Source organism: Anser anser (assembly GCF_964211835.1).
Source record: "Anser anser genome assembly, chromosome: 2".
Lineage (NCBI taxonomy): Eukaryota > Metazoa > Chordata > Aves > Anseriformes > Anatidae > Anser > Anser anser.
The window spans coordinates 44,397,082-44,418,104 of NC_139721.1; the positions used below are offsets into that span (position 1 = coordinate 44,397,082).

General features: G+C 42.4%; 1 protein-coding gene across 2 annotated transcripts in view; it reads right to left on the bottom strand.

The window, feature by feature from the left end:
* Window positions 1-21,023, bottom strand: part of SPIDR (scaffold protein involved in DNA repair) — a 204,042-nt gene that overhangs the window by 70,484 nt on the left and 112,535 nt on the right. For both annotated transcript variants that reach the window (XR_014579597.1, XM_083823913.1), the window contains exon 9: window positions 235-445. Coding sequence is in view for 1 of the 2 variants with exons in the window: in XM_083823913.1 (XP_083680039.1) it covers window positions 235-445 (211 nt within the window). In the remaining variant the exon portion in view is untranslated. The remainder of the gene's footprint in view (window positions 1-234; window positions 446-21,023) is intronic.

The window sequence follows — 21,023 nt, forward strand, 5'->3', positions numbered from 1 at the left end:
AGTAGTGAGACTTCAGCAAAATAACCTCTCAGCAGTTCAGCATTTGGATGGGCCAGAAGCATCTGCTATGAAAATATTATTAAAACAAACACCACATATTATTGAGCCCTGGCTAAATGAAAGCGGAAACTGAACAGGTCAGTAATTTAGGATTTTTGTTTTTGTTAGGATTTCCAACCATCTGCTCACCGACTCTTACACAAAGCACTAAACTGTGAACCAAATGAACCTTACCTGGTTATCTGGAGATTCCTGGGGTTGCTCATTATCAAGGTCATCTAGTTTGAACGTTTGTGCCAAAGATACAATATTCTTCCTAATAAGCATCTTTGTAGGAGCCTGTGTCTTCTTGCTTGTTTCTAAGTGTTCACTGAGTAGCACCTTTTGACTGAAATATGTATTCATGATAATAGGAACATCTGAATTCTTGAGAAGCAGTTTTTGCCTGGAAAAAAATATATAATCAGCATCAAATCCATTGCAAGTTAAGCTACAGATAAACACAGTAGTTTAAGATACGTGGAGTATTTCTCTCCCCTTTGTTCTGCAGTTATCACTAAAACACAAAGCGCGTTATCCAACTGGCAAATAAGCCACCTCATAGATACATTCAGCCGGGATCGGTCCTATCAGCCCAGGCAGGGCTCCGTGCCCTGCTGCATCTAGCCACAGCGTACACCTGGAGCAGGCTGGGCTGACAAGCCCCCCGAACCCCACCTGGCTTCACTCAAACACTGCTCGGTATCTCTGCAGTGTCACTGCAGAAGCAAGAGCACCAAGGACGCCTGTCTACGGTTTCTGAGCTAAAGGAAGGTGATTCCTCCTGTTCTGGAGGAGCTCAGAGAGCTGAACCCAGCCTGGCCCCTTCAGAGCGGGATGTCCCTTCGCTCAGTGCCTCCCATGGAGCAGAATCCATGCTCACCGCAGCCAGTGCGGAGCCCTTCCTTCCTGTTTCCCCTTTCTTTTCTAAAAGCAAACTCTTATGTTTTTCCTGAGAAGTGCTGCATATGATTTTGCCTCTCCGTTTACTTCCTGAATGTTTGTAGCTGTCACAAACTTGCTCTCCAAGACCGAGTTTTGGTTGCTAGCGCCAACGTCAATTCACAAATAGCTTCGCATGCAGCAACTTCTTGCCTGGCAGATTAAGGTAACGGTTGCAGAATTTCTAAGGACACAATAAGTTAATGCCTAGGCACATCTTGATGTTGCTGATACTGTTTCATATGCTGGTATCACAATCATATTTAGAAATACACCTCTTATACTCACAGGATACAAATCTTCTGAAGTCAGCTAACAAAAACAATCAGTAATCTCGTTTTCTAAAGACCATCAAAAGAGAAACAAAATTCACTTAGTGAGTTTATTGCAGGCTGTGTTTTTCTACTATTAGATTTGTATCACTTGGGAGTAAAACAAGGCCTCCTGCCTTGGCAGCAAAGCCGAGCTGACCTGAGTTCAGAAGTTACCTCAGGTCTTCAGTCTCCAGACCACTGAACTGTTGCAATATGGAGACGGAGCACGCTCTCACATCCATGACGTTACTTGTCAAAATGCAACCAGACTAATTAAAAGAAAAACACACCCTCGAAAATACTTATTTCTGATCTCAGTCCGTACAAGATCTCAACCAAATGTTGCAATGTGGTCCGCTTTATAACAGAGCCCTTTATTCTCTCCAGAGAGGATAGGATAGCTACATGGAAATTAATGCATACATATTTTCAATGGCATAGGAAGAGTAGCAACAAGTTATTAAATATAATCCCCATTTTTTAATAATGAAGAAAATAATGCAATAAGAAGATGATCTCTGCCTTTAGAAAAAAAGTACACAGTTTATTCCTTTTAAAGGAGGCTTTCAACTTAAAAAGTATGAATCATACGTACAAATTACAGAAAAGATTTATTGCTTCTATTTGTGAACACTTACGGAAGTTATGATTTGGAATAGAAAATCCATGAAAAGTTACAGCACAAAGCTCTGCACTGAACCTCATCACAATGCCTTACTACCATTTGGGAACTCTGAAGACATAAGCAGACAGTAGTTTGCCCTTCATGGCCATTCAGTCAGTCCCGAGACTCCAGGTGAATTTGTTAACAAGGGTCCCAGTTCAGAAGAGTATGCCAGTAGTTCACAAGGCTGCCAAACGGATGCTGGCTAGTGATCTTCTGCATTGCAGGATTTACACTAAGGGGTGTGCTCAGTCAGCACACCAAGGCATCTCTGACCTTAGGAGATTTTTATGTCCAAGCTGTCACGATTCCCTTTTTTCTTAAGAACAAAAATGTATATAAAGTTTGCTACAGATCTCAAACCAGTTTTGTCTGTCTCTACATGCAGATATGGCATGAAAATTTTAGCACCTACTTTCTGGAGACGTCTGTATTCAGACCCAAAGTAAACAGGAAATCTCTCTGAACACGAGTCTGTTACGTCACTAATGCCAAAAGAATGTTTGCTTGATCTAAATCATCTCATTCTCTAAAAAAATACTGACGCTAGCAGCAAATCATTCACAGGAACTCTGAGGTTTATGGTTTTATTTTTATTTTCCTGCTGCAGATATGTGATGAGACTTTATTTATTCATTTGTTTTTAAAGCAGGCAGGTTTTTACTGATACTCAAATTACGTGTACCATGGTTTTGCTATGCCTATGCATTCAGTGCCTCGATTACTTTTATAACTATTAAGAACTTTCTCTCTTTCGTTTTCATCATATCTGCACATGTGTAATACCATGAATTAATGGCTAGTCAGCATTTCCATGAAGAAAAAAAGAGACATAAGTACACTTTCAGAAGAGGCTCTTCATTTCTTGCCTGTAATTTTAGTTCACTAAAACCAGTTCCCGTAATGGATCGTTTCTTTTAGACCTGCATACCTGTCCACTGAATTAGTAGTAGCTCTTCAGCTAGGTCAGGGGAATGATCACTGCAGTCTACTTGAATTTTCCCTATTTTTCAATGGGCAGATTCCTCCCAGGAGGAAATGAAAGGGACCAGCAATAAATAGAAATGATAACCAATTGAAATAAAAGAAAGAAAAGAAGTTAATGAAAAAAGAATGTAATAAGGTCACTATTTTGTATACAGGTGTATGGCTAAATGGAAGTATTTCAGCCTGGTGTAGTGGGAGGTGTCCCTGCCCGTGGCGGGGTGGTTGGAACTGGATGGCCTTTAAGGTCCCTTCCAACCCAAACCATCCTAAGATTCTGCGATATTCTACCCCGAGATCAGCAACTACAGGCATGTCATTTTCTATGTGCCTAAGCCAACCGAACATATTCCAAGTCTTGGAAACAAAAAAAAAAATACATTTCTACGAGAACCTGCTCTATGGAAACTGTGGTAAGATACAAAAAAAACTTAATAAGGCAAATATGTTTTAAAAGTCATTACAACACACACCAATTTAAATACTGTGAAATGAACACTGCTTTATACTTTTCACTGTGGAGATACATTTCATCTAAAATAACATAAGGTAGAAAATATAGGAGGCAAGCATACCATAATAAACACATAGGAATGCTTAGGTTGTGTGGAATGCCTGGTGGAGTACCCCTCGACTAAAGAAAGCAGCTTGGTCTTAGAGATACTGATCTCAAGATTTCTTGACCCTGAAATGACTGAGACCCCAGCCACTGAAGATGGACATTACCAGCTTCAGCCCTTAGATATTGGGCCACATGCATTAATTTAATGAAAGCTCCTTCCTTTTCTAGGAATTCTTCCTAGTATTGCTCAGCTCAAACAAACTCTGTGGGACGGGAATTTTGATTATCATCATTACAGAAAACTCTGCATTGCCGCTGTATATTGCCCATGACCCTCTCTTTACCACAAAGGCAGCCATGTTAGAAACACACACACACACGTGTGCCCCAGTTCTCTCTGTTCGATCGGAAGATATAGACTAAGGCGAAGAAAGCCAATCCATCTGAAAGAGTTGGGGAAAAAAAATCACTTCCACAAACCACCACCACGGTCCTGAGCTGCACGTGTCGCCCCCGTGCCTGAGACGCCACAACGGATCGCCCCAACCTCCTGCGCCTGTCCCAGCTGCAGGTTCTGCACAACCAGGCGTAGCCCAGCTTCCACACCGGTGGATTCACGTGTGCGGAGCAAACAAAACTATCTGCTGTGTTGAAAGGGGGAAAAAATCCCCCCCAAATACAGAGATTTAAAGATGGCTTTAGGAGTTTTCTTGTACACTCTGTAGGACCCTCTTCACAGATAAAGTGTTACATGGGCACTTCAAGCCTTCTGTGACCGCTCTTCTTCTCCATCTGCTTCCCTATAAAAGCTTATTTTCAGAGAATAAGAAAGAGACATCATCTCATTAATCAAATTACACAGAAACAATAGAAAGAAAATGAAGTTCACTACAGGCTTAAAAAAACTTCCCTTGTCCTCTCTGATTTTTTCTTGCTCAGCACAGCATATTTAAATGTTGAATTGGTCATCCACTTCCTTAATAACTGCCTTTAGAGGAAAGGTCACTTGTAATGACCTGAAGTAGAGACTGTGAACTTTTTACACTACAGGACATTTTTTTTCCTGGTATGCAGACAATCAACAATTGCCGTAACTGGTCACATGCTAGAGTAACATGAGGCAATAATGTTATTTTTTGTCTTGCAGCAGCAGCTTCTCTCTCCAAGGATGTAGCTTGCTTTTTTTGTTTTTTTTTTGCTCTTCCTCCCTCCTGTGATGAAATGGCTATCTGGCAGAGTGGGCGCAGGAGATCTGCTTGCCCACTGCTCCGTTCATCGTAGTCTACCATGATTTCAGACACAAAACACTGCAGCAACCTACGGCAAGAAAAAGTTTCAACGTGAGACGGGGTCCTAATCCCGCTGTCAGAAAGTCAGAAGGCTTGCAGTGCGGTTTGCCCTGCGCAGCCCGCTGTGCTCGCTTTCCATCCACGCGCACAGGCGGCGAGAAGCTCTGAATCTATGGCAGCAGTTAACTAACAAACCACAAACTTCCGCTCGGTTGTGCTGACATCAAACAATGATGCTGGTTCGTGAACTTGAGATGACTTTGGATCACTTTAAATTAGAGAACGCTTTTTTGTTTGCTCTCTCTGGGCATTTTATTGGGCTTTTTTTTTCCCTTTCTTTTACAAAGTGCAAAATGCTTAATGCATTTTTTGAAGAGCACAGTGTATTAGTTGAAAACTCTCAACACTTCAACGACCTACAGCATGCACTGTAATTATGAAACGGACTAATGTCAAGTCTCAGAACAATGACCTCTGAGTAAATAAGACTGAACCTCCATCAAGCAGAAGAGCAGTCATATGCGTAGGGTAAGAGCATGTCAGAACCTCACGCTGGTACCCAGAAGCACAAGGAGTCTTCCTCTACATGCATACCATACAGGGCCCACCCCTGATTTCCTAGGAATCATTTATTTTGTCCAATATGGAGGAAGTTGTTCATGCTGCCTCTCACTTGGAGTTGAGTGCAGTTTTTTTTTGCGGTGTTTTACCTGTGAAAAATTTTAACATGCCCAAGAAATGGCTGAACCCTCAAATAAAAATAATTAAGAAAAAAAAGTCACAAGTCCAGACTGATCTCTGTCCACCTACCATCCGAGGACAATAGCTATCTTCCTATTAGGCAGTTCAAATCAAAATGCTGTTTGGAACTGGTCTGTCTTCTGCCAAGCCTAGAGATCACCCAAACAGAGAACTAGCTAGTTAACAAAAACCTCAACATGACCAACATCCATGAGCCTCTCTTCATCCAAGTGTGAGTAATCTCACCACTCATGTGAGTCTCTATCAGCGTCATTTATCATCACTTGAACAATCTGTACAAGTGCTATGTGGGCTCACACTTTCAAAAGCAAAATTTCTTCCCTTCTCTCAATCTCAAAGGCAGAGAACAAAGATCAGCTGGTATGTCTTTCTTTCAAATTATCTCACTCAAAACAACAATTTCTGTGGGACACAATAACTTAAGATTGAGTGTTCTATTTTCTCCATGAAAAAAAAGTATTAACCACTGAGACCAATGTCCAGAGTCACTTATGTCAAATACACAATTCTCAACCTTGTCGGGTTTCCAAGGAAGTGCAAGCTTCAGCACCTCAGAATAGCAGATCTGCAGAAGATATATGAAGAAAAAGCCATTCAATCTATGTCTAAAATGCCTACTTTTAGAACATGTTGCATTTTATTTGTGAATTGCTAGATATTTGTTTCCTTTCCTCATTGGAAACAAATTCTATTAGAGGTCTCATTCCATGAATACAACACAGAGAGAAAAGGCTACATAGATATTCAGTGTATGTATTTTGTTATTTACTACCATTTTACTATCAATTTACAACCATTTGTCAATCAACTTTAACTGAAAAGCAAAATCTAAGGAAATTAGTACAACAACATAAGTAATAGGGGAAAAAAATCTCTATTGTACTCTAAGTTCCTTCTGCAAAACATTGTATTTTGCAGCAAAATTATTTGTAAACCTAAGAAATCACTCCAGTGAGAAATTAGAGTACACAAAGCCAAGATTTTTATCACTGTATCATTTTAATAATTTCCAAGTAATCATATAAACTAACCACTGGCTTGCCATAGTACTGCTGTCTTTTGAAATGTGACACCCTGCAACATGAAATAAGTTGTATGGAAATTTTCATATTTCAGAAGAGCTCTGCTATAAAAAGTTTGTGGTTAGCATTATGCGCTCTTACATCACGCAGCCAGCGCTTTCACCTCTGCAGGGAGGTGCACCCGGTGCCTCCTGAGGAAGATGTGCAGGTCTTGAGATGCAGGAAAGCACAGAGGGATATCAAAGCTAATCTCATCCAGCTCCAGGAAATTAGTGTAATTAGTCCAGACATTAGCAAGACTGGAAAGTAGGGAAGTTTCTCAAAGCTCTCCAGCCACTTGCTTTGGCTGTGAAAAAAAGCACCTGAAATTTCCAGAATTCTGGATAACAATTTATCAAGACAAAAGTTAACCTTTGGCACCAACAAACAAAATTCCACTCATGGGCTGCACAAAAACAATCTCTTGAGTTCATTGGGCCAATACTTTTGAAAGAATTTGCTAAAATCGATTTCAGTTGTGATGCTGAGACTTTTTAAATACCTTGTGCACGAGTCTGGCACAAACCACTGTTTTACAGGTTTAAAGTTCTATCGGTTAAAGAGCAAAACAAAACAACTGCACACAATAAAGCATTAAACTAGAAAGTTGCCTTAAAAACAAACAAAGAAACCCCAAACACTCCCACACACAGTATGAGGGTGTTACAAGTAACTAGGGAGATATAAATATCATGGTTATCTTTTCATAATCAAGATGTTATGAAAGAATTCCAGTGTGTGTGTTTACCCCATATATCAACTTGTGTCTGACTAGCCACGAGCTCATTACTCAGAAGACTTTTTCTATCTGCTTCCAGTGCTAAACTGCACGTAGGGTTTGAGGTAGCTGAGGGCCGACGGCTGAAGCCGCCAGAAAGTTCAGGGATATGTCGCAGGGATTCCGAAACTCAGAGAACCAAACCAAAGCAAAAGAACAGAAGCAAGCAAAATGCAAAGTAATGTCATATTAAAACTTGTGGTGAATGTTAGAGATTGCAAAAAAGGCCGTATTGGTGTCAGATCAGAGGTCCACCTACCTCAATCTCATTTACAGTAGCAAACAGAAGATGTTTGAGGAAGACCACAACAATAACAGAAAGCCTGTAGTAAAAGTTTTCTAGAACGCTCTTCTGTAGTAACTTCTAAAAGCTTTCAGCTTAGGGACTCCCTGAGGCAGAAGCAGTATCCCCACCGTTAAAGAGTCCTCAGTATAATTTTTTCTTCCATGAACTTGTGTCTGCTTTTTGACCACATGTACATTTCCAACATCCACAACGTCCTGCATCATCCTCAGAGCTCTACAGTCTAATCTGCACGCATGTGAGGACCCACTTCCTTTGCTTTGAATCTGTCCCCTAGCGGTTACACTGCTGCCCCCCACTTCTTCTTTTATAAGAGGTAGTGAGCAGCCATGCTTCTTGATGCACTTCCTAATAGAGACCTTTATCACATCTCCCAGCCACTGCTTTTTCAAGGTGAAGATCCCTACCTGTCTTAGTCATTTCTCATAGGGAAGTTATTCCGTACCTCTGCTTGTCACTCTTTTCGGATATTTTTCTACTTCTTCTACGTATTTTTGAGGTGGGGGGATCGAAAATGCAACCTAAAAATGCACCATGAATTTCTGCAGTGACTTCATGACATTTTTGACTCATTTTCAATAGGTCATACCATTCTGTACGTGTTTTCTGATCACTAGATGAAAACTAAGCTGGCACACTAACAAAACTTTTAGAACCCTAAAAACTCGGCCCAGAATAGTAACAATCCAAAGTCCATCATTTCACGTGCACTTTGTATTTACCTACAATTTCCTGTAGGAGAGGTCAAATCCTTCCTCCAGCCCCAGTTCTAGGGCACTCTATGGAAGAATGAACATGCTCCCCCTGTCCTAAGGACTGCGAGGACCACAGCTTGCCACTGAAGAGGAAGAAAACCTGCATTCCGTTGCACAGAAGTTGTCCAATTCTGTATTTCTCTCCTAGTCACCAGGACACAATGGAGATCTGAGGCAACAGATTCCTCTAAATGTGGTGCAAATGTAAGCAGTGTGGCTACCCTGCTGCCATCGCACAGCACCACCACCCCTGAGGTACCCAGAGGAGCTTCTCCTCTGCCCAGAAGAGCTCTGCAAGACCCCCACAGGCAGCTGAGGGCCATGTGTTGGAGTGAAGAACTTCAGCTGAGAGTTTCTTTACTATTAAGTGATCGGGGAACAAAAAGTCAGGGTACTTTGTTGGTGGGTTCAAGTTTAGAGGATTATCAGAGAAACTTTAACAAATAAATCCCATTTAAAAATATGCTGCCCAACATTTGGTAGTGACTGTTGAGAAAACCGTCTTTTTCTTCCACAGAAGCTTGGAATTTGCTATTGGCATGGGTCTTCTGCAAGTCCGTGCTCACATAACGTGCTCACAAAATCTTCACATGCACAGTAACAATAAATACTCATCCCTGAGCAAAGTCTGGCATTCAGAAAGACAGCTTAACAGATGCATATGCTTGATTTTGTTGTCTTTGTTATTCTCTTTTTATTTAATTATTAAACCTGACAATAAAACAAAATAAAACGAAAAAACAAAAAGCAAACAACCAAAACCACTAACAACAACAACAACAAATGCATCAGGCTTGTTTTTGTACTTCTGTCCTGCTCTGCGCATTTCCTGTTGTTTCTTGTCCAGGCTGTGGAGCAAAACCAAATTCTGGCCTGACCTGGAGAGGTCATTTCTTACACAGATACATCCCGTGATATCGGCACATCAGTACAGGGAGAGGAGGTGAAAGTAGGCTTCTGGATTCTGTGGTAACACAAGCAGGAACACAAAAGATAGCGAGAACTTGTTCAATGCCACAGCTAGGCAAACTCTGCTTGGACAGTAAGGTGGGCAGCAGCCTGAAGGCCTTGGTGAACCACGGCAGGCAAATGGAGGTGGCTGCACTCCTGGCACAGAGAGCTGGTGCCCAGAGCCCCGGAGGTCCTTGGGCAGGTCTTAGCCCAAGTTTACCTGCACTGTGATACCCTTCAGCTTTATTGAGCTGTCCTTGGGTAGAAAAATCAACTTTTTTTTTCATCGTACTCACTGCTAACACTGATAACTATGTAAAAAAAAAAAAAAGGTAGAGGCTGTGTGGATAAGCTACTTACCACATAAAACTGTTTTAGGTGAAATCAGAATAACAATGCTAAAACCAGAATAGTCTCTATAGCAATCCACACAACACCATTGGTGAAAACACAGCAACACTAGTGGCAAAAGCAGGAGCTTTTATTCATGTATTTTTTTACAAAAACATCCCTGTGTAAGCACAGCTCTAGTGAAACACTGTGTGAAAGGGAAGCACGGCAGTTCAGCTGGCCACAGCAACATGGCTGTTTCGTGTCCTATAAACAAAATACTCTTCTTTTCAGGGTGGAAAATAGCCTTCAATTGCGTGTGTACTTTAAAGTTATCGCTCATGAAGTACTTTCAGATTTTCATTTTGCTTCTATGTAGTAGTACGTATCTTCTCTCTTAAGTCACAGTAGATGGAATCTATGGCATTGCTATCTCACAGCTGAAACAAGGAAAAAACTTCTGAGAAACAGCATTTAAACTTCAATATCCTCAGTAACCTTGCCTTTATTTTGCTTTTTGGACTAAGACCACTGTTAATATTCCTGCACTACTATAAAGACATAATTGTACAGAACAAGCAACAGCACCTAATTCTAATATTGAAAACTTATACTGGTGGTCTCCAGACTGTTGCTTAATTTTTGATTTGCGTTATTTCACTGAACACTTGTAATGACAATTAACTACCAGACCCCATCCAGAAGACTTTTCATATTGTATCACAGTACATTTACATGACAGAAAGTCTTTCTTGGATTCGTGCAAGAGGGCTGATGATTTGGCAGGGCAGACTCACTAATGCAATGAGATGCATGAAACCTTGGGTTGCTTCTTCTGTGATCTCATTAGCCCTGAGAGGCTAAACAGCTTCAGCATGTTCTAGGTCTACTTCTTGGTTTCAAAGACTATTTATTTCTAGAAGCAAAACAGTCTTTTTTACTTCAGATAGAAGAAGAAAAATTATAGAGGTATAGTGGAAAGACGAAAGTCTTTATTACTAAAAAAAAAAAAGCATAGACAGCTATGCTTCTATGTTTCTTTGCAGTACCTCAACATCTACCAGCCACATCAGCCAAGCTTACCTACCACAATTATCCATGTTGCTCAGCCATATGAGCACAGCAACTTGAGACCAATTTCAAGTCAAGCTGAAAGAAGGAGGCGGGGGGGGCGGGAAGCAGACAAATAATTTCAGAAATAAAAAATAAGAACAACTTTTACTGAACAAGATCCGTATTTTCCTAAAGAGTCTAAGAAAACCGAATGGTAACCTGGTTCATTTCTTGAAGCACTACCATAAAGGTAATAGAAATTCTACAAACCTGATACAAATCCACCCACCAAAACAGGGGGCCATCAGCAACTTTACACTTGGGAAATATTCTGGTAGCAATGAGGCAGCACCTCGTGCTCCCACGTGAAGGACCGGCCAGTCCTCAGACAACCCACTCCAGCTAAGGGGCTCTGCGGGATCAATGCACTGCCACGGCAGCTGAGTGCTTTGGAGTCTGGGTGTCTCGTACTTCAGCACAACCCTTGTGAAAAGAACAGAAGCAAAGCCTTTCAACGTGTGGAAAAACACCCGTGAAAGTATATACATTTTAGAGCAAACCAGTGAGACAGACAGACAGACGGCATGCTATCATGGAAATGTCAGTCCTGACAAAGAAAAAAAAAAACAACAAAAAACCCAACAAAACCAGAATTTTAAAGTTAAAATGAAATTCTAAGAGCACTAGTGAAATTGGCCACTACAGAGAAATGTTTATACAACAGAGGGTGAAACAACTTCACCCCTACACACACATTTCCCAAGCAAACAACTGTAAACTAATCCGAGGCTCAAATATACCCATCATTATTTAACAAATAATGGCAACCCCGTTCTCAGGCCTGGAGTCTGCCTACAAAGTCTCAGAAGAAGGGATTTTGCAGCTAGATTTGAAAACCTGAGAAACACGAATCTCTTGAGACTGAGCCCTAGGTAAGCCAAAATCCTCTAAGAGTGCCCCCTTCTTGCTGAGGGTGGCCAGCTTCTCTCAGCGCCCTTTCCTAAGGGGCACCCTGTTCTTCAGCCCCCTGCTCACCCTCCCTGCGCTGGTCTTCCTGGCGCTGCCCCTGTGCAAGGGAGGAGAGAGCTCCGCATTCACGTTCAGCAATTAAAGCTGGACCCCAGTAAAAATGACTTTCTTGCTCATCTCCATCACTAAACCAGACCTGGAAAAAATATGTATAGAAATGAAGTAATACCAGCACATTTGTGCTTAAAGTGGTGTCAGTAGGTATAATTAGGATATCATGTTTTAAACACATATTTATACATTTGTTTTGAAAGCAAACAAAATGTTTACCCGCGTTCTGTATTTTCTCCTTTACCAGTTCTAAAAAATAAAAATGAAAAAATAAAAACGAAATGCATACCTGAAACCAGTGTACAACTATCTAATATAAATACTGTTTGGAGAAGAATCTTAGAGCTGATTTCCTGTATGTAAATACACTCAGCTGAAAAAATGTGCGGGGCACGATTCCCGGACTACAATACAGGAAAAAAAAAAAAGGGGCTCCCTAGCCTTGCTGACATCCGAGGGGAGGCACAAGGGACTCATCATGAGGGAAGAGGCCGCTCTGCGACTGCAGCATGCGCGCACACATGCGCACAGAAGTGCTTGCACGTGCGTGTGTGCTCCCCTCCCTCCCCTTCCCTACCCCCGCACCAGCGGGGTGGGTGAGCGATCGCCACGTCCCCTCAAGGGAACGGCTCTTGGAAGATCTGATCCAACTGACTGCGTGCAACATTCCTTTAAAAAAATATTATCTGTTTGCTTGCTTGAAGCGTCACAAAGATAATATTCACGTCTGTGACCCTGACTGTCTCTGGTCAAGAGGCAGAGAGATTGTGCAGACCGCGTTGCTTTCCAGCACCCCCGGGACGCCCGCCAGCACAGCGATGCAGTCCCAGAGGGGAGGCCGCAGCCCTGGGCCGCGGGGTAACGCTGCTAGCAGTCCTTGGGGCTCGCTGCTGGGAAGGTGAAGGGCACCGACGGGAGGCTTGACTTCCCCAGCCTCCCATCTGTGGTACTGAAGTACACAACAAAATCACTGCTGTCCTAAATTTGGGGAGAGAAGGCAGGCGAATGTTTTCTTCTCTGAAAGAACCTTACCCCCAGATCATCTGTCTTCCCATTTCTTCTTTCTCGTTGTTGTCCTCTACACACCTACACCGCCACCCCCTTCGAGTATCTGCCAAAACATTTGTATCTGGTTTTGACATTGTGGCTGCACGTACATGTGGGCTGAAAGACATTTAAAGAATCTTATTTAAACGTAGCTTCACCCTTCCGATATCGTTTGGGCACCCAGCTCTACAGAGCCAAGCAGCATGAGAGAATCCCATTTAAAAGCCCAATTCGACTACAGGCACGCTCATTTTAAGGTGAATCTAACTTACTAGTCTTCCCAAAAAAACCTGCCTAAGGGCATTAAAAAAAAAAAAAGAAAAAGTTACCAAGTACAGAAATACAACCTCTGGCCTTGGAAGTCCTTGAACTAAAGTTTGCTGAAGGCTGGCAGGTTAATCCAGGGAAGAATCAGTTTGTGTTTGCCCAGTTCCTTTATTCTCCCCTCGACCTGCACTCCTGCAGATAGGATGCCAAGATAGGCCCAACTATTATCTGATCTGATAGGGCTCTTCTGCTCATCCGACCCGCCACGTTTGCCTCCATGCCAATAAAGGCACAGCCTAACAGAAAAGTAAATCACGAGAAGCCGTTGAGCGTCATGTGCATTTTTTTTAATGCGTCTCAAACTCATCCTGTCACGACAGCACTTAGAGCAACACCTCACGCTGCCACAGACCACGACCACAAGCGATCGCACAATGACTGTAACGAACGTACGTCTGCTCGGGGGGTATGTGAGAGTACAAATCCATTGCTTGTCACAGAACACATCAAAGGCTTGAGATCCAAGCTTTATTTTATCCTAAACTCCTTCTGGGACTAGCATTTTTATTTCAGTGTGCTCTGTAAAGGTTAAAAAAAAAAAAAAAGTTTTGAAAAAAATTCAAGACCCTAATAAAACCAAGAATTTCTGCTCGACAGAGAGCACAAACCAAAATATGTACACCCACAACAGCTTGCTGTAAACGTAAACCCTTCTAACCCAAAGCCGCCGCCTCCTTTCATTTCAGAAGACAGGTGGCCTTCACAGGGTGCCCGCGGCGCCTGACCACCCCCGGCTTGGGAAGCCTCTCCAGGTCATCTAGGTGGGTTCCCTTCCGTGTTGTCGGAGAGGGTACTCGGCTTAAATTATCAAAGACAGGCCTAACAACCAAATTTTATTAGTATTTTTAATTTGGATATATATAAAACAAAAAACATATTATAAAACGTGATAAATACCATGTCCAGTATGAAATGTGTGGACGTGCAAGGATAGTTTATTCCTATAGATAACGTAGCCTCATATAGAGACCATTGCTGCATTTTAGTAACATTGGAACTGTAGAGAGGTCCACACCAAGGACACAAACAGCTGCAACATTCTGAGTAGGCAAAGACAGAACAACAACAACAAAAAAGCCTATGCTAGACCAGAAGACATATCAAAAGAGTATTGAGAATTACTACACAGCAGAGCGGCACAGTTTTAAACAAACGCTTTGCCCCTGTGCTCATCGAGTGTGCTACGCTCTCTGAAAGGGTTATACCATCCCTTCACTACTGCAGCTGAGTCAGACATACAGAGCACGCAGGTGAGAAGGTGAAAAAAAAATCTAAACACAGACTCATGTGGAGTGCTACCTCCTCCTTCTTTTCTTTTGGCTTGTTCTTGCTGCTCCCCCCTCCACCCCCGAAGATATCTGCCAGCTGTTTTGCTGTGCCTCAGCATCCCCGCCACGAGCACTCTCCATCCCGCGGCGCTGGGTCTCGAAGGCCGAGCTATGAGCAAGCGTCAGCTGAGCAGGCACAGCCACAAACCCCGCTGTGGCTGCGAAGTCACGGTGCCACCCAGGAGCCCCCCCAAGCACCAAAACCCTCCGACTCTTCCCTTCTGAGACGGGGGAAAACGGCGCTCCTAGCAAGAGGAGAGCACACAGCAGTTCTTGGATGACACGAAGGCTTTTGACACTGAGACCTGCCAGAAGGGTCCAGCTCGCAGGAGAAAGGAGGTACCTCTGCTCTGTCCCGATACGCTGTGATACACGGGAAACGCAGGTCAGACAGATCTGCAGGATGAGGGCTGCAGTGATGCTTAGCCATGATATCTCATGCTCAATTCAAAACACATTCCAGAGGCCACTGCATTCTTCAAGTAAGTTTGGAAAAAAATAACTGCAATTTAGATCAATATAATTTACAATAAATAAATATACTTTACATTTATATTTTATTATAATTTACATGTGTTTTAATATAATAAATATAATTTACCATAAATTTACAATAAATAAACAAGTTCTTTTGCTCTGTCGCTTAACATCACCTATTCATTCTGAAAATCCATTCAGTTAATTTTACTTTCAGTGCTCCTTGCTGCCAGATTTAGGTTGCACGCATGATTTGATAAGAGCAATTCTATCTACTGGCCTATATATATTTGTATTTGTTTTATGCCATGGAAACATGTCTATGCTTTTCACAGAAACTGGATAGAGAAATTGCAAATGGAAAAAGCAGTACCTGCGGATGCCCTCCTCCCAGACTGTAAACATAGCACGAGTCTGCTAATGTTTGTTTGAAAACACTTGCCCTAAGTGATAATGCTGATGGAAAAAAAAGGAAGTAATTTTGCTTACTTTCTGCCTTCAGGTGGCTCATTAAAACACCTTCTACGAAAGAAGAGGATGTGAGTCTCTCCTGAGAACTTCATGTTTAGGCTAAGCATCTTTGAGGAAGGATCCTGGCAGCAAATGAGCGTAAACTCAAGTTCTTCTTTTAATTTTGAATTTAATTTGTCAGCAAAACCAAACTTCAGAAAGAAGGCAAATTTTGACAAATTGCAACTGCTATGAGCTCTGCTAAGAGCAGGATGTAACATGAATGTAATTCTTCAAGAGAACAAATTATAATAATTGCATCCAAACAAAAAATGCTTATGTTACAGGTTTATTCTATAGTTTGGCTAACTCTTCAGGCTGGGAGCTAAGGAGAATTTGCCAGTGGGAATCTCAAACCTCACCTTCAGATCATAAAGTGATCTGCAGCACACCTACTACTTGTCAGCAGCACACGGTGCCAGTTGTGCTATTGCTGTTTTTGGACTCCATTTATCCCTTTCTTTCCCTATAGCCATAATACCTTAAATCTGGACACATCTGTAAACAGAAGGAGGGTAATATAAACAGAGCACCAGGCTTTCCAAACGCAACCTTTGAACCCTTGCTCACCCAAGTAATCTGAGCCAAAAAAAGAAAATGGTCGCTTACAAAAATACTAATTCACCCGTATATCTAAGATACATCACGGCATGTGTATTAGGTATATGGTAAGAATGTTTTGCTGTTCACTTCAGCCACAGTATAGACATAAAATTAAACCTTTAAGATATACTGCATCACTTAGATGGGTAGAGCGGCACGGTCTGCAGGGAACTGTAAATATTACATTAGGCACCAGGATTATCAGTAAATAGCCAAAGGCATTCCAAGCCTAAAACATTTATCAGATGCTTAAGACTGGTTCATAAAGTTAGCTAGATAAATCCCAGTCACCTAGACTCTCTTTACAGTTAATGAGCAAAAATAAACAACTCCGAAGTGAGGTTCTTTTGATGTCCTTAAGAGGAGATGACTTGAACTCCAGAAATGCCCGTTCCTTTCTCTCTGTTTCCTACAGGAGGGAACACGGCCCGTACTTGCACAGCTAACCCTAGAGGCGCCTTCAGTTGAGCACTGATTGCCGTGGTGGTGAGGCAGGCACAGCACAGCACAGAGGCCGCCAGTAAACCAGCAATGCCTTTGCTAGCGCAGGAAATACGAGTTCTGCAGAGTTTCTCACAGCATCAGCTGCCGTCAGCATAGCAAGCTCCATCACCACGTCACGTGAGGCTTCATCAGAGCGTCGTGAAGAGTTGTAACGAAACTTTACTTACTACGAACTGCTCCCTGGTGCCTGTCATCAAACGCACCCTTGGCTGAAGACGTAGAGCTGCCTGCGCCTCTGCCTCCTGGATGCTGGGAAGAGGGAGGTCTTCTCACACACATGCTTTTGGAGGTAGATAGAAACAGCTAAAAGCAGAGATCCCCATTCCTATTTCTGCTTTCTTTTGCTTTCCAGACATGAATATCACCAGTTTACTGCTCCTAGAGAAGAGCCAGAAGACCATCCCCTATAAACATCCCTATAATCCGCTCAGTGCAAAGCCACTGAGGTTAGCACAAACCGCCTCAGATCATCAGTTCACTCTCAGCTCTCAGATTTTGCACTAGCACACATGAAGCACATTCACCCACCCATCTCCAGTATCTGCTGATGGAGGGCAACCATCTCCAGCAAGAGGGCAGGGACGAGCAGGCGCCTGCCAGCTGCAGCTCAGGCCACAGCAAGTGATGTTCCACAAGACAGGAAGACCTGCAGCTGCAGCCTCCCTTCCTTCCTGCCTTTTACCTCTCTAGGATATGCTTGATCCTACTGAGCCCACTCAGTGCAGTGAAACAACGAAAGGACATACTCATCCCACCTCCCAGTTTTCTGCTGGTTTAGCGATACGCATCACTTTCGTGCTGCACCAGACAAGCAGCCAAGCCTTGCAAGATGACACAGGGCTGCAAGCTTTTGAAATGGCTAAATTTTACCCTGGATCATCGGTTATTATATCAATACTTTACATAAGTCACAGACACAAAAATTATGCTGGAAAGGGATAAATTTGGTTCAGGATGAGCAATTCATCTGTAGGCTTTTTTCACTTTCAGTCCACGTGAGAGTAGTGGCACTGCACACGCAACTTGCGGCATGCTTTCTGAACTCTTCACGCAGATGCATCTCCTACCGTGCTTCTGGGCTACGGTTTAACTTTTTTTTTTCTGCTCAATGTAGTAATTTATTTGAGAGAACAGAACAGAGTGAATGAGGATAAACCAGAGAAATAAACAGGAGCCAAAATCCCTCACTGTCTACAACAGAAACACGTCACTAGCAACCACAAAGGATATTAAAATCAACAGATAAAGGTCAGATAAAGCACAAGATAAGGTAGTGCGTACATTAATATCTCAAAGATGCTATTACAAGGTTAATCGGTTATACTGGCAGGATTTAAATTTGAGTTATTTGGTGCCTAAGGAAAAAAAAAAGCAAAATAAATAACTTGTAATTTACACACAAAATGTAAATCAACCATGGAATTACAGCTTTACATAACAAAGTGAATACAATGCAATAAAATCAAAGTCTCAGAGGCACAGCCGTCCCTAGGGATTTTCATACTGGTATGGCTATACCCAGCACAAGGAAGGGTGCTTTGCCTTACTTTAGCCCCAGGTTCCACCACTGCTCTGCCTTTTTTAAAACCACGGGAAGTCAAACAGAGAGGCTGCATCAAAGTTTAGCTGCTCCAACGCAAAAAAAATGAAACCTACATTTCTAACACAGATAAGCCCAACACTGGCTGATAGCAAATAGAGGAGTACCTTTTTTTTTTTTTTTTTTTTAACATTTTTGCCCTCATTTTGTTATCTAACAAATGGTATTTTCTTGCCTGCTTTCAGGAATGCTACCAAATATCATGAATTGGAAATTTCTTACTTTATGCTTTCTTCTGACAAAAATCAGAAGTTTAGGATTTGCATGATGATTATTTCCACAATTTCTCTTCAGTTTTGATCCTACTATATTTGTAAGAGCAGGACTTTAAGCCACCCACAGAACAACAGATACCTGTTTCACACAGGGGTTTAGGGTAACGGCTCCAGCTTCTCACTGACATTCAGCACGAGGGCGTCTGGTTCTTGAAATGAGGAGGGATTATTATTTAGGTTCACACCATTACAATAATTGGAAGCATTTGTTCACACAATTCCACCTTAGTTTTGAACCTGTAGCTTATAGAAGTAAACACAGAGAAAGAGATGGAGGCACAAAGCAAAATGAGGTGCTTTCCCCATAGCCAGCTCGTTCTCTCGGAAGTATTCATTCTTGAGCCCTCTCAGTTCAGAGAAAAGATAAGTCACAAAGATGGGTTTAAGTCTAAGTCTTGGGCCAAACACATCAAAGGGAAAATTACCATTAGTACAACATAAGTCATATTCTAGTAATTAAGGGACCAGTATACAGCTTCAAGAGCATTTTAACTCCGCCTTTATCAAACTATTACCTCTGTTATGTATTATCAACATAGCAAAAGACTTAATCGCCCAGACACTCTGCCAACTCACTCTTCCCCGTAGAAACAGAGCACACAAATCTATCTAAAAGGCCAATTTTCAACAGAAGTCTACTGAAACTCCAAACTACAGCTGTAAGTTGCCGAATGTTAAGCGTAAAGTTTCACATCGCACTCATGGCACGTTTATGTGGCTTCCATCAGCCTGTTGGTATCAGCGTGCCTTGGAGTGTGCACATATAGGAACAGAAACACCAGTCCTTTCCTTCCCAGCCTTCAAGAGAGACGCATTACTCAGGCATAGCTTTCTTGTTTGTTTGTACACGTACGTGGGTGTATTGGCTTTTATCAGACAAAGAAAGTGCATAAGGAAACTGAGGTAAAGCTAAACTGAAATAGACTTTCACATTTGGGACTGAAAATACTTATTAGCTCCAAGCTTTCACTTAACTCACTGGCATACAAAACAAGGCAGTGCGGCTCAGGAACTGCGTTTCCAAATTGCCACCATCTTGTACCACAGCCATTCATTTTGCAACGCTGTTTTAACAAAGTAATAGATAATTTTAACTCCAAGACCAAGGGGCTGTTTTAAGCTAGTCCTGCAGACTTCAATAGGGAAATCACATTTATCGTAGATTCAAAAGAGAAAGGAGAACATCAGTGACTTCTCAGCACCTCTGCTAAATGGATTTCTCCAACCAACTGAACGTTTTTCTAAGCACATAGCTTCAGCCCTCAGAATAATGAGCTACTGTTGTAAAGCCTGGAAACTCAGCACGCTTAGCTCCATGTCTAAGAGAGCAGGATGTCTCCTCTCCTGATTTTTTTTTTTTTTTATAAAATTAAAACTGTTACTGCATCAACAACTAAATATGCAGGTGTTAAATGTCATGGTAACTGACTGAAAGCAATAACTAGTTCTTAAGTAGTACCCTTTTCCTGAAGATCTTCGAGCGCTGCACAAAAATTACAAGGCTCGCACAACAGTTTTAATAAATAGGTGTCTTGTAATTCCTGTTTCAGTTAAGGTATTTCTCCCCTCATCTCAGGCAATCAGAAGCGAAGGGAGAGGACGGTAACTTGTCTAAAGCGACGCAGTAGAGGAAGCTCTGGCTCACGCTACAAGACGTTAGCTACACCAGTTAAAGGTGCTCCCACCCTCACACTGTGGTCTACCCCCACCTCTCATTTATCAGCTTCACTCTGTGGGTTGTGCTGCAAAACCAGATCAAGGTCTCACCCAACTTGAAAAACAAAGTAAAATAACCCCCCCCCCCCCCCCCCCCCCCCGCCTTCAAAAAAATGAGCATTTGCTAGCTGGACCAGCCACCCTTGGCTGGTGTGTGTCAGGGCAGAGCCCCTGGTGGAAGCAAACTGCGCCACGTCACAGGAACAGGCGGGACAGCCGAGGTGAAGGTGGACCACAGGCCTTGACCACGGGTGCCAGAGCTCCTGCTACCATCCCCTACCTTATACTCTTTGCTGCCTTAAAAAAGCATGCAAATTACATTCAAAACCCAGCTTCCAAGAGCAATGAGGTCTTCAACACTAACACTGTGACTTGCTGCTTCACAGTTGTGGTAGGCAGCCAGGAACTGCCCAAGGCTGTGAGAGCTGCTTCCAAAATCGCTCTTTTAATGTAACCTAGTTCCTGTTAAAACTGAAGCACCAAAATGGTCCAAATCCTAAGTTAACAAAAGTAAAAGAAATAACTAAAACGCTAAAACCACGATCTCTATTCTTTTCTTAAAGTGTGGTACCTAACCTCGTTGCAGTTTAAGTCATTTATAACGTACCCAGAGTTGATCTTAGCTTTCTCACAGCGAGAATTTACACTCTCAACTCTTTAAGATAGAGCTCTTTATAAGGAGGCCCTTTATTACGCTTCGGGCAGTGCTCTGAACCTTTCAGAAACTGCCTTCAAGCGCCCTGTGGCAGGCAGACAAGCTGTGCGCCT